General features: G+C 45.5%; 1 protein-coding gene across 1 annotated transcript; it reads left to right on the top strand.

Annotated features, from left to right (window-relative positions):
- The first annotated feature begins 33 nt into the window (after positions 1-33).
- Positions 34-23,738, top strand: Lix1l (limb and CNS expressed 1 like). The gene is made up of 6 exons (XM_032897685.1): positions 34-1,263; positions 13,983-14,146; positions 19,286-19,426; positions 21,185-21,280; positions 21,986-22,063; positions 23,352-23,738. Exons 1-6 carry the CDS (start codon positions 972-974, stop codon positions 23,592-23,594), a joined length of 1,014 nt encoding a protein of 337 aa, XP_032753576.1. The 5' UTR covers positions 34-971; the 3' UTR covers positions 23,595-23,738.
- The last annotated feature ends 482 nt before the right edge of the window (positions 23,739-24,220 follow it).

The raw sequence follows: 24,220 nt of genomic DNA, 5'->3' as shown, positions 1-24,220 counted from the left end.
TGGGGGCTAGTAACTTCACCAAAGGGGAAAAAGGGGGGATGGTCAGTCAACAAAAGGATGTTACAGCGTGTGTGCACGGATGTCTGCTGGGGACACTTGTTGGAACCCAGCCTTACCTGGACGAAGTACCCTTTCCCATCTATGTCCTGAACTTCTCGGTTTGATAGGTGTCTGTATGTATTCTAGCTTGCTCTTTCTGTACAGTGATAAACACATTCTACCTTCTCTGACTCCCTTAGTGAATAGCTGAAATCAGAAAACATCCCTGGGTGTAGAATAGTGAAAAAAGGAAATCATTTGGATCGTAACACTTAATGTCTAAATTTCCCTTGCCATCTAGCCATTTGATTTGGGGCAGTGTATCTAATCTTTCTGCGCATCACTTTTCTTGTTCGTAAAATAAAAAAGGCAAAGCACTAAAGTATTCTACATAGCGTGCTCTCATTAGAATCAGCATCATACTCAGCTTTCACTCCACCACCAATTGTGTATGAACTTAGAGACGAGTCACATCACTTCTCTGAACCGCATCTACATCTAGGAAGTAAAGTGATAGACAAATGATACTTAAGCATCCTCTCCAGCTACAATTCTATCCAGCCTTACATCCAGGCCTATTTTTCCTTCAAGCCCCGCCCCAGGGGTCTGGCCGGATTTCTAGCGCTTACCACAGGATTCCCAAAGATGCTCAGAAGCTCTCCTTCTTAGACGATTTAGCCTTGTCTTTTTTCAATTGGTTCCCGTAGCCTCCGCCTTCCTCAATCATTTGCCTAAGGTGGCTTAGGGGCCCACCCCTTTCCTCCCTCTCAACCAGTGATTGGCATCGCATCTGGCTCGTCCCCGCCCTCTCTTGACTGACAGCTGGATCCCGGCACCGCCCTCAGTCTCCCGGCTCTTGCTCACTGGGGTGGCTGGGACCGTTAGCTGGCCAGGCTGGCAGGCTCCGGGGCCCAGCTCCGCCAGCCGCCGGGATGGAGACGATGCGAGCACAGCGGCTGCAGCCCGGCGTAGGTGTCGGCGGGAGAGGCACTCTGCGAGCACTGAGGCCGGGGGTGACCGGGGCCCCAACTAGCGCCGCCACACCCCCCGCAGGCCCGCCGCCCGCCCCCCCGCCCCCCGCCCCGCCCCCGCCGCCGCTGCTTCTGGCTGGGGCCCCCGGGCTGCCCCTGCCCCCCGGCGCTACGGGGAGCCCGGCGGTGCTGCGCGAGGCGGTGGAGGCGGTGGTGAGGAGCTTCGCCAAGCACACGCAGGGCTATGGTCGAGGTAAGTGTCGGGGACTGGCCTCCTGCGGGACACCCTCTAGGCAGGAGCATGGCTCCCACAGCTCCCACCGTCCTCACAGTGGCTCTGCTTGGCGTCCAGCCCTTGCATGCATTTCCTTTGGGGAGTTCCTTCTGACACACACACACGCGCCCTGTGCGCGCGTTTACACACACACACACACACACACACACACACACACACACACACAGAGTTATTAATGCATTCTCCAGGGACTCCTTTTTTCAGATGTAATTCTCATTTCTTCCCAACTTTTTCTCTGTCAACAGCCGAACTCCTGTAGGCTTAAAGGTTTTAATGTCCTTCCTCCCTTTGAGAACCGGCTCCTATTGTGTGGGATCCTCTCCTTTATCTCAGACCCAGGACATTTCTCCTCCCTACCCTTCTCTGTCTTCTCTATCTGATCTCAGCAATTCCTGAACCCCAGTACTTCATCTTCTAAACCCCGACTTTTGTAGTTCTTCACATACTTATCCACCCCGCCCCTGCCATGAAATTTCCATCAGGACTTCAGATCTGCTGGAGAATTAGGTAGTGCTTTCAAAAGTCACTCACAATAACTGTTCTTTTGAATCTGGACCCACACCATTGAGGCCGTGCCAGCTTCCTGTGACTTAGAGTCTTAGTTTGGAGCTTCACAACTCGGGCCTCTGTCTGTCTGGCGCTGTGTTCCTGGCCCCTGCCCAGGAACTGAGGATAAATCTCAGGCCCTGGCTCACTCTATGCTAAATTCTGTGGAAATGAGCCAGGCAACAACCCTATTTTGCTTAGAAATTGCCAGCTTAAAGATGCCTAATTTCAGAGAAGAGGGATGTGAGGATTTTCTTTGTTGTTTTTGTTTAGGCAATGTTAACCAATTTCCTGTCAGAATCCTGGTTCCAGATTCATAGTTTAAACGGCAAGAAACACACAGCGAAGGGTGTGTGACTCAGACTTTATAAGTCTGGAGTTTCCAACACATCACTTCTGTTTCCTTGGTCAGGACCTCCTGGGTCTAAAAGGGACAGCGTCCTTTCTGTCTTAGTGGGAGAAAAGTTGCACAGCATTTCCCCCTTTCTTTCTTTCCCGGGTGTTGTCCTCCTTCCACCCTACTCTTTACTTCCTTTTGGAAGCATCAGCGAAAAGAGCAGACAGGCTTCCTAGGCCTGTCGGTCCGGCTGTGTCTGTGGGTGCAAAGGGACTCCTAACTTCACCGAGCAAGTTTCTTCAAGGGTTGTGCTCTGGGTTAATTAAGATCCTGCGACTGACAACAGAGTGGACACTTGAAATGGCTGCCAGCCCAGAGTTTCTGGTTATCTCTTCTGTGAGAACATGGCTCATTTTCTTCTACTCTTAAATGTTTGTATCTTTGTCCACTGGAAGATTTCAGTGACTTGAATGTTCAGATCCACTTGGCTGCACATCTGATGGCTCATTTACTGTTACCCTCCCTTTGCTCTCTAACCAGTTTGAATGCCAGCCAAGCTGGGATTCTTTCTGCAGGGTGCTGGGGATACAAACGGATGCACTTCTGAAACTAGTGAGCCCATACAGTCACTTTCCAGGTCGGTTCCCACGTTTAGCAAGGCTACACGGTAGCATGCCCGGCTCCTTTTACCTCAGTACCGAGGGGAACATTTTGCCTCCGGTGTAGTAGTGGGCAGAAGTAGCTACCCTATGTCTGAAGAGTTCCTCTTGGAAACTTACAGGCACTTATCAACATGGTAGAGAAATGTATCCTCACCCATGCCTCTGTGCCCTGAAGAGCCTCTGGTTTGGCTTCTAAACTGGGTGTGTGGAAAACCTTTTTAGTTTCCCAAGAAAGGATGAAGGAACAAAGGAATTGTGCTGACAAAGACCAAGCAGGCTTCGGATTCCGTGCTGCGTCTCCCCTTCAGTGCCCCCGCCCCAGCCTTATTATTCTTGAGTCTCTCGTTTCCAGGCTGGGTGTCCGGCCAGTGCCGTAGGAGAATTTGGCTTTCTGCAGATTTGGCTCAGAGTCCTTCACCACATGGAACCACTTCTCTGCTTCAGTTAATCGGCAGAGCTGCCCTTGGCAGACACCCACACACCCTTGTGACTGATGGCATGACATTCGGGGTGGCTCTGGTGCCCTGAATACAATTTACTTTGGTCTTGGTCCAGATCCCTCTTTCATCTGGGGATACCTTACCTGCCATCTTCAATTCGAATCCTTCATCCTTTTCCTGAGGAGTTTAGGCGCACCATGTCCAGTACTGACTTTTTAGATTTATCTTCACCAGCACTGGGTCCGAGCACACAGACACACAGACACACAGACACACAGACACACACACACACACACACACACACACACACACACACGCACACACACACTTGTGCCGGCTCTTTTGCTTTGTTTTGTTTTGTTTTGTTTTTTTGAGAAAAGTCCTTGGTATATAGCCCGGGTTAGTATGGAACTCACCATGTAGTTTAGACTTTTTTTTTTTTTTTTTTTTTTTTTTTTTTTGAGCTGGGGACCAAACCCAGGGCCTTGCGCTTCCTAGGTAAGCGCCTACCGCTGAGCTAAATCCCCAGCCCCTAGTTTAGACTTTTTAATTCAGGGTGACTCCCCTGTCTCAGCTTCCCAACTGCTGGGATTAACAAACGTGTGCCATCATGCCTGGTTTGCTGTTGCTTCTCAGCTCAGCTCACGGTGTAAGAGATTTCGACTGGGGACCTGGCCCTGTCATGCAGTGGCACTGTGATCTCGGTGACATTGCTCACTCGTTTTTATGCTTTATCTGTTCCATTTTTTTCCATTTAACAAATGTTTACTACTCACCAGATGCAGTGGTGAACAAGTTACATATTTAGTCTGCTTTAGAACATGTGTGAGGGTCGATGGTGTAATATCGAAAGGTACTACACCATGGAAGAGGGCGTGGCTTGGAGCCAAGGGAATTATTAGTTCTTAATCCTGGTCCTGTCACTTCTGGTCTGTCCCCTAAGCTGTATACTTTTTGCAAAATGGGTATTATAGTACTTGTCTTGATTTTTGCTTATGGGTGTTTAGCCCACATGCATACCATGTGCATGCCTAGTGCCACATTGGCTAGAAGAGGGTGTTGGATCCCCAGGGACTGGAATTATGGATGGTTTTGAGCCACTGTGTGGGTGCTGAGAATTGAAGCTGGGTCCTCTGGAAGAGTAGCAGGTGCTTTAAACCATCAAGCCATCGCTCCAGCCCAAGAATAAATGAATTTCACATGGTATTTTCTTTGTCACTACAATCACAGACTAACTATCACTGGAGCTAACCTGTGTGGGCATTTATAACTTTTGGAAATATTGGACCAGACCCCTGTTAATTTCTTGTGGCTGTCAGAGCAGAGCATCATATATTGTGCTGCTTACAGCGGAAGAAAGGAAGCAGGTCTGATGGCGCACTTCTGTATCCTCACTTGGGAGATGGAGGAGGAGGAGAATGGGAATTCATGGCAATCCCTGCTACACAGGGCCAACCTGGACTATGGGAGCCCTAACAAAATAGTGTGTGTTCTTCTACAGTTCTGCAGGCCAGACATTAACATCAGTATCACTGGGCCAAAAGGGTATTAGCAGGATCCTGCCGGAAAGCCTAGTCTCCTTTGCCTTCTCCAGCTCCTGGCAGCAGCAACATCCTGAGCCCTGGTCATGACCACACCACTCCAGTGTCTGCCTCTGTGATGTCCCCTCTTCTGTGTTTTGCCAACTCTGAGCCCCCTTCACAGTTTTGTTGCTCTTTTTGTCCTTTCTTTCTCTTTTTCTCTCTCTTTCTTTCTCTTCTCTTTCTTTCTCTCTCTTTTCTTTCTTCTTTCTTTCTTTCTTTCTTTCTTTCTTTTTCTTTCTTTCTTTTCTTTCTTTCTTCTTTCCTTTCTTTCTTTTCTTTCTTTTGAAGCAGGCAGTAGTGGTGTCTGTAGAGCTGTGTGACTCTCGATAGCTTCGAACTCAAAATAAGACCAGGCTAGTTTCGAACTCATAGAGATCCCCTTGCCTCTGCCTCTCTGTGCCACTGGTGTAATCCATGACTCCCTGAGTCAGAGTCGGCAAACACATCTGCAAAGTCCTTGTCACATGAAGTAGCCTGGTTCCCAGGACTGAAGAAGTACATGTTGGCAGGATGCATTATTTAGCTTCAGTAGATGGAATTCCCCCACCGAACCCACTGCTAGTCCACAGTGCTGGCCTTCAAAGACTTCTGCATGCTCTAGGCTACTCATGGCCTTCCAAAAACTGAAGATGAAAATATTAGACAAAATATTGTTAAGCAGCTTCCCCATTTCCATTATATCTTGAACCTCTTGACAGTTTATTCTTGCAAACCTAAATGATCAGGGCAACCCCTCACCTCTCTGTGTCACTACCTAGTTACCCTCTTTTAACACCTTTATCCTTACCACAATATTGTCTTCATCTTTCTTCCCTACCTATGAGCTGGTTTGGGTTTTTGTTTGTTTTGTTTTTTGAGGAAGGGTATCATGTGGTCCTGGTTGGCCTCAAATATGCCATCCTTTTGACTCAGCTTCCTCAGGGCTGGGATTCTAGATGCACGCTACTGCCTCTGACCCTGGACTTACTCTTTTATTATTACTTGTCTTAGTCAGGGTTTCTATTCCTGCACAAACATCAGGACCAAGAAGCAAGTTGGGGAGGAAAGGGTTTATTCAGCTTACACTTCCAAGTTGCTGTTCATCACCAAAGGAAGTCAGGACTGGAACTAAAGCAGATCAGGAAGCAGGAGCTGATGCAGAGGCCATGGAGGGATGTTACTTACTGGCTTGCTTCCCCATGGCTTGCTCAGCTTGCTCTCTTATAGAACTCAGGATCGCCAGCTCAGGGACAGCACCACACACAATGGGCTACACTCCCTGACCCCCATCATCTCTGTATTAACTCCAGCTTGTGTCAAGCTGACACACAAAGCCAGCCAGTACATTACTATTGTTGCTCCTATGTTAATCCCCTCATCCCCCCAACCCACCCACCTCCACCCCCACTCCCATGCTTGGGAACTAACCCAGAGCTAGCATTTCCTTCGGGCATGTTAGGCAAGCACCTTACAACTGAACTATGTCTTCACTCTATACTTATTGTCTTTTTTAGGTCCATTTAATAAACATGTGCACTCTGTGTGTGCGTGTGTGCGTGTCTGTCTGTCTGTCTGCCCAAGACAGGGTTTCTCTATATAATTCTGGCTGCCCTGGAACTCAGTCTATAGACCAGGCTGTCTTCAAATTCAGATCCACCCACCTCTGCCTGATGCATCATTTTAATGTCTTTATCCTTGGGAATAAACAATTTGTCACCAACATTTCATTTAGATAGAATCTAGTGTTTTATTTCCTACAGGTAAAAAGCAAAACCAAATATTCCCTTTTGTGTTTGCAGTGTCATGGTATAAGCATTTTAACATTCCTCACTAGTTTGGTCTTTATCTCAACCCAGCATCTGTCAGTAACTTCCACAAAGCATTTGCATTTGTCAAAAATATTCTGTTGATAGCACTTCTTCAAATATCTTATACAAACCATTATGCCCATGATTTCTTACTGAAAATCTGCTTTAAAAACAGAACAAAACAAAAACAAAAACAAAACCTGCTGGGCAGTGGTAGCACACACCTTAAACCCAGCACTCAGGAGGCAGAAGCAGATGGATCTCCGAGTTCAAGACCAGCATGGTCTACACAGCAAGTTGCCAGACAGCCAGGGCTACACAAAGAAACCCTGTCTTGAAAAACAGAACAGCAAATCAAACAACAAAACAAAACCCTATGGGCTATTCATTTATACAATGCACACGTAGAACTGTTTGTAAGTTTTAGGGGACTCGTGAAGCCCTTTGAAGCTCAGACATAGATTGGATCTTGGGTTATGTTTCCCAAGCTGGAAAGAACAGGCCAGTTAAGGTATCTAGATTCCTGCTGCAATTCTGTTGCAGGCTTTGAGCCCCAGAGCTCCCACTTCCCCACATCACAGCATCACTTAGGGGCATTTTCAAATGTAGATCCCAATCAATTGCTTAAGAAACAAGAAAAAGCCAAACCAAACCCCAAACAAAACCACAACCCCCCTTTCCCCAGTCTCTCATTTCATATTCAGTATTACCTAAATTTGCTCCATTTCCTTAGACTTTGAGGAATCATGAAAGAACTAGCCCTGTGCTGTATGCCAGGGTCCAGTTCAGCTGGATGTGAGGCAGGCATAAGCTTTGAATAGGCCCTTCCCCATGTTCGCCTCCCCTTCTCTTCCACCCTACTATTCCCCCTGTTGTTCGCATGTTAGGGGAGCTGTTGTTTGTCTCAAAGACAAGGGCTGAAAAGGTCTCAATTGAAAGATCAAAGATGGCAGAGCTCTCTGGGCCAGAGTGACCTCTGAAGAGCCTCACCGGGCCCAAGGACAAGACAGGGAGCCTTTCCTTTTTATGCAGTAAAAGAACGAGCACTCTACCAAGTCAGTCAAGTATAGGCTATGAGCTGAGGAAAGGGTTTCTGCTGCTTTCCCTACCGGCGCTCTGTGGGGATCTTTGTTTTAGTTTGCAGAGCAGGTAAGAGCTGACTCATTGGCCACCCACTTCTGATTATCTCGTTGGCCAAGGCTGTGTTCTATTCTCTCCACCCTTAAAGACTGGGTTTTGCTTAGTGAAAGTGTTTGGGTCAGATCCCTTCTTCCAAAGCAGAACGGTCTCACAGTCTCGCCCTCGCCCCTCTAAATTCATCACCACATTTGCACACAGTCCAAGATTCCTGCCACTGTCCCTGTCAATGACTGAGCATAACAGGGATGTTAATGCAGGCCCATGGGGCATATGGGGTAAGATCTGGGATTCCTTTGACATAAAGACTTCTTGGCTTGGCCAGACCTTTCTTGGAACTACAGTGCAGCCCAAATTTAAGCCTCTTTCCTTCCCTGTCTTCCACGAGTCAGATATCCATTGTGCCCTGAGGGCTGTCCTGTCCGCCTACTCCAATAAATCTCTTGCATGTTTATCTTAGCACTTTCTTGACAGATCCAAATTAACACAATGTGAAGAAATGGATGAGTTTTGTGGTAATTGAGAGAGGGAGAGTATTCATGCCATAAGGTACCAGAAGGTATGTGTGATTTATGAGGCTCCAGTTAAAGTCTTTTGAAATGTTTGGAACCCTGGAGTCAAAGTGATCCATTCCAAAGCTGAACAGACCAGATCCCCCTTTCTATGTAAAATGCATTGCTTTGATCGTACCCTAAACACAGCCCTACCCAGTCTGGTCACTGCCTCTTTTTACAGCCGCCCTGCACTTTCCTGTAGGCACAGTGGGCCCTTATTTTGCTCTGCTTCCTGCTCTCTCACGGCCTCCATACCTGTTATATTGTACTATTCTCTTACCTTTTGCCTGAAGAGTTTCGGCTCATGCTTCAGCCTAGACATGACCCTAAAGGTAGCTTTTTTGATCTTCTTAACACTGGGCTCTGGGCCAGTTCCAGTTACATGCAAAACTAAGAGGCTGGAGAGATAGCTCAGAGGTTAAGAGCACTGACTGCTCTTCCAGAGGTCCTGAGTTCAAATCCCAACAACCACATGGTGGCTCACAACCATCTGTAATGAGATCTGATGCCCTCTTCTGGTGTGTCTGAAGACAGCTACAGTGTACTCATCTATAATAAATAAATCTTTAAAAAAAAAAAAAAAGATTTGTCACATACACATAATCTCCTGTGCACTGGTGACCTCCCCACGTGTGCCCATGAGGCCAAAGACTGGCTTCAGGTATCTTCCCTGTCATTCTCCAGCCTTCTTCTTATTGAGACAGGATCTCTCACTGAAACAAGAGCTCTTCTTTTTGTCTAGGCTGGTTAACCAGTGAGCCCAAGGACCTGTCTCTACCCAACGTCCCCTTCCCGAACACCGGGGCTACATATATACATTATATCAGCTTTTACATGGGTTCTGGGAATCCAAACTCAGGGCCTCACGATTGCACAGCAAGTATTATAACCACAAGAACACTCTCCTAGCCCCTCCCCCTTTATGATGGCCTTGCTCTTAGGGTTCCCATTGCTGTCGTAAAACATCATGATAAAAAGCAGCCTGGGGAGGAAAGGGTTTATTTCAGTTCACAGTTCCAAGGAAAGTCAAGGTATGGCTCTAGAGTAATAGCTGATATAGTGAACCTCTCTCTCTCATATCTCTCTAACATGTGCATGTGTGCATATGTGCTTGTGTGTGTGTAAATCATTTATTAGAATGATTTACAGGCCATGGTCCAGCTAATCTAACGATGGCTGCCTGGAATGGAAAGTCCATGAATCCAGAAGTTGCTTGCTTAGTCTACGAGGCTGGGTGTCTCAGCTGGTCTTGAATAGATGCCGGAATCCCAAATGGTAGGTTTTAATGCCAGTGAAGGAAAAACAAAGTAAAAAGGGCGCGGGGGGCAGCTAGAGAGATGGCTCAGTGGTTAAGAGGCTGCTTTTCCAGAGGTCCTGAGTTTAATGGCAGCTCACAACTATCTGTAACTCTAAGATCTGACACTCTTACACAGATATACATGCAGGCAGAACACCACTATACATAAAATGAAAATAAGTTATTTTTAAGAAAAAAAAACCCTCACTGAGTGATTTTACTTAATTAGATGTAATTGACAACCAAGAATAGCCATTACAAGGCGGGAACTCAAACCTAGCAGGAACCTATGGGCGTGAGCTGATGTAGAGGCCATGGAGGAGTGCTGCTTCTAACTTGCTCCACGTTGCTTGCGAGGCCTGCTTTCCTATACAACTCAGGTCCACTGGGGCAGCACCACCACAATGAATGGGCCCTCACACATAGACTGTCAGTCAAGAAAATGCTGTCCTATGGATTTGCATCCAGGCCAGTCCTGTAGAGACAATTTATGCATTCATATTCCTTCTTCCCAAATGATCCTACCTTGTCAAGATGACATAAAACTAGGCAGCACAACCTTAAATTTCTGCCACAGCTTCCCGCGTGTGAGGATTACAAATGTGTGCCACCACACCCAGCTGGCTTCGCTTCTCATTCCGAAGCCTGATGCTCAGTAGTTCATAGCCTTTGAAAAAAATGGTGTGGGGCTGGAGAGATGGCTCAGAGGTTAAGAACACTGGCTGTTCCTCCAAAGGTCCTAAGTTCAATTCCCAGCAACCACATGGTGGCTTACAACTATCTATAATAGTATCTGATGCCCTCTTCTGGTGTGCAAGTGTACATGCAGGCAGAACTCTATACATAATAAATAAATCCTTTTTAAAAAATGTTGTGGGCTGGAGAGATGGCTCCGTGGTTAAGAGCACTGACTGCTCTTCCAGAGGTCCTGAGTTCAAATCCCAGCAACCACATGGTGGCTCACAACCATCTGTAATGAGATCTGATGCCCTCTTCTGGTGTGTCTGAAGACAGCTACAGTTTACTCACATGCATACAATAAATAAAAAAGTTTTTTAAAAAGTTGTAATTATTTGTATTTTATATGTATGGGTGTCTTACCTGTGTATACATCTGTGTGTCACCTGTGTGCTTGTAGAAGCTAGAAGGTGGCATCTGATTCCCCCAGGGACTGTTACTACAGACTACTGTGAGCTGACATGTGGGCCCTGGAAAATTGAGCCCTAGTCCTCTGGAAGAGGAGCCAATGCTCTTCACCCCTGAGCCATTTCTTCAGCCACGGCACAATTATTGAACCCTTCTTCATTTTATACGTCCGTAAAATGGTGATGACTAAAGGACCTGCCTCCTAAGGTTGTAACTGGTGTGTAAAGGCCCATGGAAACGCCTGTCATTTAGTAAGTACTCCATAAATATGATGGAACTACCACCTTGGTGATGGGCGTCATTGTCCCAGGCCAGTTGACCAATTGTAGAATAACTGACTTGTATTTTATTTCACAGTAATATGGCTGGCCAGCCCTGAAACTTTGGCTGTAGTATTGAAGTTAAGCTACTTTGGCACCCAGTACTAACCAAAATGTGAGATAAAGCATGGGTCCTTAAATTCTGTTCACTGGCCACCTTTTTGCCCAAGAAGTTGTTCTGAAACCTTGGGAATATAGGTATATAGAATCAAACATTTCTTGGTAATAAACCAGAACTAAATGTTAAAACAGTTCTTTAGGGTTAGAGAGATGACTCAGTGGATAAAGTATGTACCACACAAGTGTGAGGACCAGAGCTCACACTTGGAAGAATCCATGGAATGGTGGATGCAGTGCAGCACATCTGTAATCCCAGTGTGCCTGTGGGATGCAGTGCAGCACATCTGTATAATCCCAGTGTGCCTGTGGGATGCAGTGCAGCACATCTGTATAATCCCAGTGTGCCTGTGGGATGCAGTGCAGCACATCTGTATAATCCCAGTGTGCCTGTGGGATGCAGTGCAGCACATCTGTATAATCCCAGTGTGCCTGTGGGATGCAGTGCAGCACATCTGTATAATCCCAGTGTGCCTGTGGGATGCAGTGCAGCACATCTGTATAATCCCAGTGTGCCTGTGGGATGCAGTGCAGCACATCTGTATAATCCCAGTGTGCCTGTGGGATGCAGTGCAGCACATCTGTATAATCCCAGTGTGCCTGTGGGATGCAGTGCAGCACATCTGTATAATCCCAGTGTGCCTGTGGGATGCAGTGCAGCACATCTGTATAATCCCAGTGTGCCTGTGGGATGCAGTGCAGCACATCTGTATAATCCCAGTGTGCCTGTGTGATGCAGTGCAGCACATCTGTATAATCCCAGTGTGTCTGTGGGATGCAGTGCAGCACATCTGTATAATCCCAGTGTGCCTGTGGGATGCAGTGCAGCACATCTGTATAATCCCAGTGTGCCTGTGGGATGTAGTGCAGCACATCTGTATAATCCCAGTGTGCCTGTGGGATGCAGTGCAGCACATCTGTATAATCCCAGTGTGCCTGTGGGATGCAGTGCAGCACATCTGTATAATCCCAGTGTGCCTGAGGCAAGATGAGTGATGGAATCAAAATACCAGGAGGCTCGCAGACCAGCCAGCATGGCTTAGTAGTGATGAACAAGAAGCCCTGCTCAAACAAGGCAGACATCGAGGACTAATAAACCAAGATTGTCTTTTGTTCACAGATGGCTTGTGGCATGTGCACCTTCACTCACATTCAGACACACATGCACAAAGCCATCCACATATATATACACACACACATATACACACATATATATAATTTTACCATTTACTAAAGATTAAGACAATATGCATACTAATGAGGTAGACATACTTATTTATTTGCATTTATTTATTTATTGGTTTGTTGGTTTTTTTCCAATACAGGGTTTCTCTGTGTAACCCTGGCTGTCGTAGCACTTGCTCTGTAGACCAGCCTGGCCTCCATCTCAAAAACCTGCCTCTGCCTCGGCAGTGCTGGGATGAAAGGTGTGTGCCACCATCATCTAGTATATCTATTTCTTATTTTGTTCATTTACCTGTGTTCTTTCTTAACAAGTAAATCTAGGCTGAGTACTTGACACTGTGGATATAGAGCATTGTCAACATTTTTAAAGTTTATTGATACTCTGAACCCATCATCATCAATACTGAGAGCTGGTTTGCATTAGTACAGAGTGGCAGAAGTAGTTAGGGCCGTTCCAGAAATTGTTAACAACTCTAGGTCCAGGGACTCAGTACCCTCTCCTGGATCCATGGGTACCTGCACACACATGGTGCACGTACACACCCTCATGCACACACATCCATATAAAAAATAATAAACCTTTACAAAGAAAACTTTTACTCACAAGCCAAAATTTGCATAACAACTAAAATTGTACTTGTTTATGTATATGTGTGTGCATGATGCAAGTTTATGGGTGTTTGTGCTATGGCATTCGTGGAGGTCGGAAAACCATTCCATGGAGTCAGTTCTCTTCCGTCTTTATGTGAATTTCAAGACTAGAACTAGCTCGCCAGTCTTAAGGAAAGTTATCTCGGTGACCTCCACTTATCCATCCATCCATCCATCCATCCACCCATTTTAATCAAACTTAAACCAGTAACTTTCAAAAGCAAATACTGGGCTAGAGAGATGACTTAATAGACTAGGGTTTGGCTCCCAGCACCCACATGGTGGCCCTCAACCATCCCAACTCCAATTCTAGGGGATCTGATGTGTGCTTCTAACCTCAACCAGCACCACATGTGGCCCTCAGGCATACATGCCGGCAAAACACTCACATGCATAAAAAGAAAAAAAATAAATCTAACACTTTAATGCTCTAAATGGCTGAGCCATCTTTTCAGCCCCACACAACAATTTTTAAATTGAACATTTTAACACAATACAATAAAAAATATATACTATTTTGGAACTATTTGGAAACCATTGTGTTTCCATAAGATTTTTGTGTTAGAGACAGTGCGGTTCATGACCTGTAAGCATCTGCAATCTGAGCAGAGTGTTTCAGCCATCTCTGTCGTGTCGCAAGGCGCCAAGGCTGCTGCATCGCTTCGGGATTCTCCACCAGCGGCACCGTCAGAAACACTGGACTCACTCCACATTTGATTTTGGATTAATTTGGTTACAGCACACCCAGAAGCCTTTTCCTGTTCTCAGTCTCCCACTCTCTCTTACCCCATATACGGTCACGGTCACAGCCCTACAGTTTGAGAAGCTAGGAACTAGAGCACTGGGGGAGGGGAAGAGGCGGGAGGAAGCCCAGCTGTGGCATGCTGATTTATTAGTCTGTTTACCCTCTTGCAGTGAACGTGGTGGAGGCCCTTCAGGAATTCTGGCAAATGAAGCAGTCTCGGGGTGCTGACCTGAAGAACGGGGCTCTGGTGGTGTACGAGATGGTCCCCTCCAACAGCCCTCCCTATGTCTGCTATGTTACTCTGCCTGGGGGGAGTTGCTTCGGGAGTTTCCAGGTAATTCATGAGGCAGCAGCAGCGAGGGTAAATGTGTAAGTGCTAATAAGGACGTTTGTTACTTTGGCCATCAATCTCTGCCTGGTGTCATGGATATGAGGACTGACTAACTCTGAGGGAGTCCTTCCAGCACCTGAGGCTCATGAGGTCACAGGGGAGCCTCAATTAGCATGCTTTATTTGGGCCCACAACTCAACCCCATTTCATTTTTTTTTCTTTTTCTTTTTTTTGGAGCTGGGGACCAAACCCAGGGCCTTGCGCTTGCTAGACAAGCGCTCTACCACTAAGCTAAATCCCCAACCCCTCAACCCCATTTCAAATTCGAGCAGTTATGACTGCACTCCCAGCACCAACCTTTGATTTAATCTGGCTTCCACGATCACACTCCAACTTCTGGCCATTTCTTCTTTTTGAAATGTGTGTGGGCATCTTGATAGCTTCCATGTCTGTGTAGCACATTTGAGGAGTGCCCAGATACCCTGGAACTAAAGTTCCAGATTGTTCTGAGCTGTCATGTGGGTGCTGGGAATCCAACCTGAGTCCTCTATAAGAGCAGCCTGTGCTTGCAACCAATGAGTTCTCTCTCCAGCTCTGGTATTACTACTCCTACTCCTACTCCTACTCCTACTCCTACTCCTACTCCTACTCCTACTCCTACTTTTCTGTGACAATCCTGGCTGTCCTGGAACTTGCTGATAGACCAGGCTGGCCTCGAACTTAAGAGATCTGCCTGCCCCTGCTTCCCTGCTCTGATTTTATTTTTGATTACATGTGTTGAGGGAATGTGTAAGTCAGTGCAGATGCCATTCTATTAAGTCCCTGGGGTAAACCTTGTGATGTGGGCTCTCTGTGTGTGAGAACTGAACTCAGGTCCTCTGTAAGAGCAAGAAGAGTCATTTCTCCATCCCCTCTTCCTTATTTTCATGTTTGGAAGACAGGATTTCATGTAGTCCAGCCTATCCTCAAAATATGTAGCTAAGGATGACCATGCTGAACTTTGATCCTCCTGCTTCCGTCTCCCACGTGCTGGGATTCTCAGAAATAGAGCTGCATGCTCCATTTATGAAGTGTTTGCCTGGGGGCTGCTCCCAGGGCTCCAGCACACTAGGCAAACACTCTACAACTGGCCTACAGTCCTAGCTTCCAGGTTACATTGTTTCTAAAGTTTTTCTGTTGTTAAGGTTCTATGCAGATATGAAATGTTTGAAGACTTTTATAGGATAGAGAGAAATTGTGGGGGCTAAAGAGATAGTTCAGCCATTAAGAGAACTGGCTGCTCTTTCAGAGGACCAAGTTAAGATCCCAGCAGTCATTTCAAGCAGATCACAACCACTGGGAACTCCAGCTCCAGGGAATCCGACACTCTCTTTTGGCCTTTACTGGCACTCACACCCTGATTTATACACAAATAAAACAGCAGATTATAAAAATCTTTAAAAAGAAATTATATAGATTGGTATGAATATTATCAAGAATTGTTTTTTTTCCATTTCAGAGAGGAAGGCAACCTTCTAAAATGTCACCTTAAAGAGTCTGAATAGGAATTAAAAGAAGATAATAGACATCTTTGGTTAGTTTTCATGTGATTGTGTCCATTAGATATGGTCGGAGCCCTTGTTGTGTCCATAGTACCTTGGGCCTCCCCATCATATGATTTACAATGTACCATTACTGCTTGTCTTTGCAAGTGTTCCCAACTGTATCTGTTTTCCCCTCTCTGTATATGTGTATATGTGTGTGTATACATATCGGCTTGAACCCAGGGCCTTGCAAACTATCTTCTTTTTTGGTTAGTATTAAAAACCTGCCACCCATTCAGACTGCTACATAGATGACAATTTATCTATTGCATGAGTAAAAACCACTGAAGCTCAGTTTTTGCCTTAAATAGAAAGTCCTAAGGAAATCTATCTATCTATCCATCCATCCATCCATCCATCCATCCATCTCCATCCACCCATCTACTCATTCACAAGACCTATTCATTCATAGACAAGGTTTATAGTCCTGGCTGTCCTAGGACTCGCTATGTAGAATAGGCTGGCCCTGAACCCATGGAGATTTGCCTGCCTCTGCCTTGCTGGATTAAAGGTATACACCACCATGCCTGGCTTGGAAACTTTGTTTTAAAACAGAGGACTAAACCTTTTGACTCAACACTTGAACCATTTCAGTTAAATAAATATAAGCCCAGGATGACTAATGATTACACTTAGCTTTCCATTTTCATGTGTGGTGTGCATGTATGTGGGTGCACGTACACATCTATTGTGTGTGTGAATCCTGAGGTTGACATAAATATCCTCAGTCGCTCTTCCACCTTCCTCATCAGTGCAGAATCTCTGTCAAACCTACAGTTTGCCAACACGGCTGCTCTTGCCAGCCAGCTCACTCTGGGGATCCAAGCTCTGCTGTTCCAGAGGCTGAAACCTCGGGCAGACATCGTGTATGTGGGTTCTGAGGCTGGAACCTCGGGCAGAGATTGTGTATGTGGGTCTGAGGCTAGGATCTGAACTCCAGCTGTCACCTGTGCAGCAAGTCCTTTAACACTGGGCCATCTCAGCCCCTTTTCTTTCCTCAGAATAATATGGCTCCTTCTCACCTCATCCCAATCTGAAGGACAGATTGAGTTTTACTTTGATTTGTTACTTTCTGAAAGTTAAATGATCTGTTCTTGGCTTTTAGCTTATTTTACATCCCCCTTGGCAGGTAGAATTTTCCTAGTGGTTTTCTTCATGCTGACATTTTTAGTAGTAATATTATGGGATAAAGTGGTTAACAGGTTGGTAATAAATAAAAATAGAGAAACAAGCCTGAATGTGGATGTATCGAGCTATCTCAGAGGAAACTGCCCTCCAAAGGAAATCAGGACTTATCAATATAGTTAAGTGACAACATCTCCCACTGTCCCTTTGAAAGCTGAAACATCCAGCCAACATGGTGATACATGCCGTTAATCCCAGCGCTTGGGAGACAGAGAGATCTCTGTGTGTTCAAGGTCTGCCTGGTCTACATGGTGAGTTCCAGGACAGTCAAAGCTACACAGAGAGAGACTTTGTCTCAAAAAAGCAAAACTCTACATCACTTCTCTTAATCATGAATGACAAAGGTACAGAGGCTTCTGCAGAATCTGCTAAAGACTAATTATAATAGAATACCATGTAGGCTAGGGGGCTGACGTTGGGATGATCTGACTTCTGAACATCAGATTTGCCCTAATACCATGTTGGTTACTGTTTTTAAAAAGCTGTTTCCCTTGCTTTCCTTAGTCAGTGTTCCTTCCCTTAGCAACCCATCTTCCTTGCATTTACTGTGGGCGAAAAAGACACATTGAGACTTACATCCTATCAAGGTACAGCTCCTCTGGTCTGCTGTAGAAAATGCCTGTTTACAGCTAAGAGAAAGTGGAAGAATCCCAGATGGGTGCTTCCAAAAGGTTACAGCCTTGTTTTAATCTTAAGTTACCTAGAATTCAGAGACCATTGCCTGACAAACTGGTGTGTGAGTAATTTGTGTGAGTAATTAGTTCACTGACAGTGTAAGTAGAGGCCTTTTCCTGTCTTCTGGCTATCTGCTGACTCAGCAGCCTTCCTAGCTCTGCACTCAATTTGGTAGGAGTAGTCATTTCCAATTCTTTAATGACTTCAGGATGTTTAGTTAAAATTGTGTTTCCAAACACCATGCCATTTTTCAGTAAAGCTTCGGAAAGTGTGATGAATGCAACTGATTCATCCCCGGTGTGTGTACGAATGTTCTCTTCCTCAGTGGTGTCTTCCCTACTCTGCTCCTCCTCCTCCTCCTCCTCCTTTTCCTCCTCTTCCTCCCCGCCTTGTCCCCCTCCTCCTCAGTGGTGTCTTCCCTGCTGCTCTGCCACGGACCACTCAGACGGAGGACACCGTGGGAGAAGCAGGGCTCTGGTACTCAGGAAGGCACAGGTTTGGCGCAATGACAGACACAGCACACTCAGGGTGGTTTGAATCTGCTGCAATTTTACTGAAATCTGCTTGGTGGTTATACACAATGCTTGAACAGAAGCTAATTTTTTGGCCCCTGGCCAGGATACACTCAAACAATAACCAAGAAAAAGTTTAACAGTATACATGAAGTACAGAACAGAAAGCAAGACAGGAAATAAATTATCCTGAGAATCGGACTGGTGACAGACGGTGGTCATAAACCTCATTTACCTCAATCTCTAAATATCATCTCTCGGGTAACAACAGGACAGCCGGCTGTAAGGAATCTTTAGTCTTTTACTCTCTTTTAGCCAAAATTCATGTAATTGTCTTTTTAAAGATAGGATAGTTCCTTTTGATAATAGGCAAGCACAGGGACGTGATCTGGCCAAGCATTCTATAAAATTTAAAGAATAATGTAATACTCTTTCCATCAATGTTAACCCATCTATCACTTTCTTCATCATATGTCCCTGTGTAGGGCAATGGCTCCGTAGTAGTCCTGTATCTACTCATGCTGTCTTTACCTAAAGGAGGGGCCCACCACCTTGCTCTAATTAAATGTAACTACTTGATAGGAATTCCTAAATGTTTGGGTTTTTTTTATAATTGACAGGACTTTCCCCTCTAATAGCTAGCGCCTTAATTCTTTCACTATCTACGAGGTCTGGATTTTCCACAGTTAATTCTAACTGCTGTAAGTTATTGATCATGTCTCTTATAGTTTTATTCTGATTCTACTTAATTTTTGTTAGTGCTTTCAAAAGAGGCATGGTCCATAAAGACCAAATCAGGTCTTGATGTTCTTGTTAGTAGAGAAAAAAACAAAAGAGCCGATATGTCACTCCTGATCGTACCTATTCGAATCAGCTAGGCAGAAAGTCGAGCAGGAAGAGGCCAAGTGTCTCCAGGAGACCAAGTTATGAGGAACACATATCTCTGGTCTGCTGACCACGATTGTTTCATGCCAGACATTCTGGCCCAGCACTCCTCCTCCTCCACTCCTCCTCTTCTTCCTTCTCCTCTTCTTCCTCCTCTGCCTCCTCCTCCTCTTTCTCTTCTTCTTCCTCCTCTTCCTCAGTGGTGTCCTTCCTGTTCCTCCTCTCTCCTCAGTGGTGTCTTCCCTGCTGCTCTTCCCCTCTCTTAGATGTGTATATATTCTTCCTCTTTCTCTCCTGCCTAGTTTTGCCCCACAAAAGCTGAGGCCCGGCGAAGTGCTGCAAAGATTGCATTAATGAACTCCGTGTTTAATGAGCATCCATCCCGAAGAATTACTGATGAATTTATTGAGAAGAGTGTCTCAGAGGCCCTGGCATCTTTCAATGTAAGGAACTTGGAAATGGAAGGAGGGAGCATGGGGGATGGGAGAGGGGGGAACCCATGCATTTTGGTTTTTTTTTTTTTTCTGTCTGTATTTCTTTCTTCCTTTCTTTTTAAAAAATATTTTTATTATTTTGTATATATGGGTGTACCACATGCAGTGCCTAGAAGCCAGATGAGCATTAGGTCCCTGGAACTGGATTTATAGATGGTTCTGATCTGCTATGTGGGTACTGGGGATTGAACCCTGGGCCTTCGGGGTAGTAGCCAGTGCTCTTAATGACTGAGCCATGGCTCCAGCCCTTTTGTGTGCATTTCTAGTCTGTTTATTCTACCAACTTTTGTGTTGTGTTGTGTGCTCCAAATCTGTCTTTAATTCTTTATCTGTGTTTTTATGTTTATTGATTTGTCTTTATATTTCTTTGGCATCTTGATACTTTTAATTCGAGTTTTGTGGAATTCAAAATTTTTTATAGTGATGGTCATTTGACTTCTAGGATAACCAGGGCCATAGAGAGAACCTATCTTCAACAAACAAAAATAATAAGAAAATTCTTTATCAGCTGGTTGGTACACACACATATTTAATCCTGGAACGAAGGAGGCAGAGGCAGGTTGATCTCTGAGTTCAAGGCCAGACTGGTTTACAGATTGAGTTCCAGGACAGCCAGAGATACAAAGTGACACTCTGTCTCAAAAAAAACAAATTAAAAAAATCAAAAACCAAACCAAACCAAACCAAAAACTAGGGGCTGGAGAGATGGCTCAGTGGTTAAGAGCATTGACTGCTCTTCCAGAGGTCCTGAGTTCAATTCCCAGCAGCCACATGGTGGCTCACAACCATCTGTAATGGGATCTGGTGCCCTCTTCTGCTGTGTCTGAAGATGGCTACCATGTACTCATACACATAAAATAAATTAATAAACCTTTTTTAAAAAGCCAAACAAAAGAACAACAACAACAAATAAAAGTGGAGAGAAGATACCCAAAATCAAGCTCTGGCTTCTACACACACACAGACTCTATATTCTTAGACTATTTTTTTCTTTTTCTTTTTTTCGGAGCTGGGGACCGAACCCAGGGCCTTGTGGTTGCTAGGCAAGCGCTCTACCACTGAGCCAAATCCCCAACCCCGACTATTTTTATTTCAATGTGGCAACTGAAATTTTTTAAATTAAACATATGGGAGCTAGAAAAATGGCTCATCAGTTAAGACACTTGCTGCTTTCTAAAAAGGACCAGGGTTCAGTTCCCTGTCAGGTGAACTGTCTGTAACTCCAGCTCCAAGGGGAGCTGCTGCCTTCCTCTGGTCTTGACATGTACACACGATACACAAACATGCACACATAAAAAAACAATCCTTAAAAATTAAATATGTGGCTCGTGAAGGGCTAGAGGATGAGGTAGTGGGTAAAGCCTTAACCATTCAAGGCCTTGCAAGCAGGAGGCCCTTATTTGATCCCCAAAGCCCATTTAAAGTGCTTCGTGTAGCAGCTCTCATATAGTTCCACAGCTGGGGACCCCTAGGGCTCTTTGGCCAGCCAGGCTAGCCTACCTGGTGAACCTCAGACCAACCACCCTCTCTGACAGGAGGTGGTCAGTGTTCCTGAGGAATAGCACTAGCTCTGGCCTCCAGATGAGTACAAATGCACACATACACATGCATGTGCACACGCACAAAAATGTGACTAATATCTATTGGATACTGCTGGTCAAAATAATTCTGATTGAAGATCTGTCTTTTTCTTTCTCCTGTTACCAGGGTAACAGAGAGGAAGCCGACAACCCAAACACAGGGATTGGTGCCTTCCGATTCATGCTGGAATCTAACAAGGGCAAGTCAATGCTGGAATTCCAGGTATAGCTCCACGCACGTAATGCAGGACAGCCTGACACAGCAAGTTTAATGCTACCGACTAATCTTTACCTTCTCATTCAGAAAAAACACAGGGAGAGAAGGTGGCTAGATTTTACAATGTTTAGCCCTGGGTTACATACCAGAATTGGTAATTATAGGTGCTCCCAAAATAATTTGTAAAAAGTTTCCCCTGTGATTCTGATGAATCTCCTAACTAAAAGCCACTGTCCTGGTTGTATTAATCAGGGTTCTCTAGAGAAACAGAACTGATAAAATGCATGGGCACCCCCCCCCACACACACACACAGAGTTTATTAGAGTGGCTTATAGGCTGTGGTCTGACTTTTCCAACAATGACTGTCTCTTAGAATCCAGTAGCTGTTCAGTTCACGAGGCTGGATGTCTCAGCTAGTCTTCAGTGCCCACCAAAATCCCAAAGGGGTAGGCTGTAACGCCAATGAAGGAATGGACTTGCTGCTGAGGGCAGGAACAAGCAGGCAGACAACAAGCTTCCTTCTTCATGTCCTTCATAGAGACTGCCACGAGGTGTGGCCCACACTTAAGGGGTATCTTCCCACCTCAAATGATCCAATCAAGAAAAGTCCCTTACAGATGTACCCAGCAGCTTGGGTTTTAGTTAGTTCCAGGGGTCATCATCAGGTCAACAACAAAAAATGGCCTTCACACCGGCATTTCCTCCCTCAGGAGCTGATGACAGTTTTTCAGCTGCTGCACTGGAATGGCAGCCTTAAGGCCATGAGAGAAAGACAGTGCTCTCGACAGGTAAGAGTCACCCAAGGGAAAAGGGCAGCAGGAGAGCTGCTTTGAGCTCTTAAATGGTTACCAGGCAGTGACCACTGAAGGCCTCATTCATTCTGCTTTTGGATTCTTTTGTTTTGTTTTTATTTTTCAAGACAGGGTTCCTCTGTGTAGCCCTAGCTGTCCTGAAACTCCCTCTGTAGTGAGTAGCTGGCCTTGAACATAGAGACTGGCCTGTCTCTGCCTTCTGCAGGCACCCAGCCAGCTCTTGTATTCTTTGCTTTTTGAATGTCACTGTGCTCCTTTTGCCTTGCTTCCCCATCATAAAGTTTCCCTTAAGAAACGTTGGCTAAGCTGGGCTTGGTAGCTCATACCAGCTCTTAGGAGGCAGTGGCAGGCAGATCTGAGTTCTAGCTAGTTCCACGCCAGGTAGTGGTACACAGTGAGACCCTGTCTCAAAACAAAATAAACCACCAAAAAGTCCTACCTTTTGCCCTCTCTGTTTCCTGGCTGCTATGACATGAACTAGTCTGCTCTGTTCTGCCTCCCTTCTAAGACAGGCTGACAACTCTGAGACTGTCACCTTCTGAGTGTAAGTCTGTCACACTAACTGTGGATCAGTCTCTATTGTTTCATGGAACCCTTCTATTCCTTCTAGAACAAGGAGCTAGCTGGAGCACAAGAAATAAAATAGTCATTGCATTTTTAACATAATTTTCCCAAGTTATGGGCATTCCTACAGACCCTTGAGCAAGGGTAAGTGGCAACTTGAGACAGTGTACTTGGTCTACAGAAAAAGTTCCAGGATGGCCAGGGTTACACAGAGGAAACCCTGTCTCAAATAAACTAACCAACCAACCAACCAACCAACCCACCCACCCACTCACCCACCAACCAACCAAGGAGATAGTATGCTCAGGTTTTCACACATTTAGGAGATTTTATTCTGCTTTAAAAGGTGGCCATATTTTCTACCACAAACACCTTCTGCACACTGTTGGGGTACTAGAAGGTGTATCCTGTCCGAGCCCAGAGCTCTGGCTGCTCTGAACGTCACTGTGCTCCCCACAGCAGAGCCCTGTGCTCCTGTGATCTGTGCATGTATCTCCTGCCCCATCCACTTCTGGTTTACTTAAAACTCTTTATAGGACATACGTGCTAACTTCCGGCCAGACATCAAGGCTAAGTTCCATTGGCATCACTGTGCTATATGATATACGGGACTTATTGTCTTTATCCATCAGGGTCATTGTGCTATATGATGTGTATGTGTGTTACCTTCTCAGTGATCTTTGCATTCCTCTCTGACCAGGAGGTGTTGGCTCATTATTCACATCGGGCCTTGGATGATGACATTCGCCACCAAATGGCTTTGGACTGGGTGAGCCGGGAGCAGAGTGTGCCAGGGGCACTGTCAAGAGAGCTGGCTTCCACTGAACGGGAGCTCGATGAAGCCCGGCTGGCGGGCAAGGAGCTGCGCTTCCACAAGGAGAAGAAAGACATTCTCATGCTGGCTGCTGGGCAGTTGGGCACTATGCATTCTTCCAGCTGTTAGGAGAATGGCCAGCCCTGCCCTCTCTCGCCAGGGCTCTTCAGGCCCTTTTTTGTATGTCTCCTTTTTAAGACGTAGGATGATGATTTCTGTATATACTTCCTCAATTTTATACTTTAAAATAGAGATATATATGTATAAATTCTACACCTGGCTTCCTATTTGCTAAGAGATCCATTTTCTAACTTCCACTTTGGGGATTAGTTACCTTTGAAATATCAGTGTTCTATTTTAGAGCACGGTTGGCTCTTAAACCTTCAGATTATCCAAGTCATTAACATGTACAATTCACTAAGTGTTCATGTCTCTTTTAAAACAGCAGACAAGTGTGATGACTCATAGCTATGATCTCTGCACTCAGGAGTCTGAGGCAGTATTGCTGTGAATATGAGGCCAGCCTGGTCTACATAGTAAGTTCCAGGTCAGCATGGGCTGTATAAGATCCTGTCTCAGACCCCTCTCCTCCCACATAGAAATCACAGTGGGAACAGGGAGCCTGTGCTCACCTCCCCCATATTCTTGGTTTCTCTCCACTAAAATAGGGTGGGAGTGTCAGGTTTTGGTTAGCAGCGACCTTCCGATGTACCTCTCTTGCTCACTTTCCTTTTTCCTTGCCTCTAAGTGCTCCT

Source organism: Rattus rattus, chromosome 3 (assembly GCF_011064425.1).
Source record: "Rattus rattus isolate New Zealand chromosome 3, Rrattus_CSIRO_v1, whole genome shotgun sequence".
NCBI classification, from domain to species: domain Eukaryota; kingdom Metazoa; phylum Chordata; class Mammalia; order Rodentia; family Muridae; genus Rattus; species Rattus rattus.
The sequence above is the reverse complement of the archived record's forward strand: the minus strand, read 5'-3'. Positions and strand labels throughout refer to the sequence as shown.

What these genes read in the sequence shown, in the direction of transcription:
- Lix1l (XM_032897685.1), top strand. Translation starts at nt 972, where the DNA reads ATGGAGACGATGCGAGCACAGCGGCTGCAGCCCGGCGTAGGTGTCGGC. An exon ending in GTTGCTTCGGGAGTTTCCAG is followed by an intron (nt 14,147 to 19,285) that starts GTAATTCATGAG and finishes TCTCCTGCCTAG; the next exon opens with TTTTGCCCCACAAAAGCTGA. An exon ending in AGTCAATGCTGGAATTCCAG is followed by an intron (nt 21,281 to 21,985) that starts GTATAGCTCCAC and finishes TTCCTCCCTCAG; the next exon opens with GAGCTGATGACAGTTTTTCA.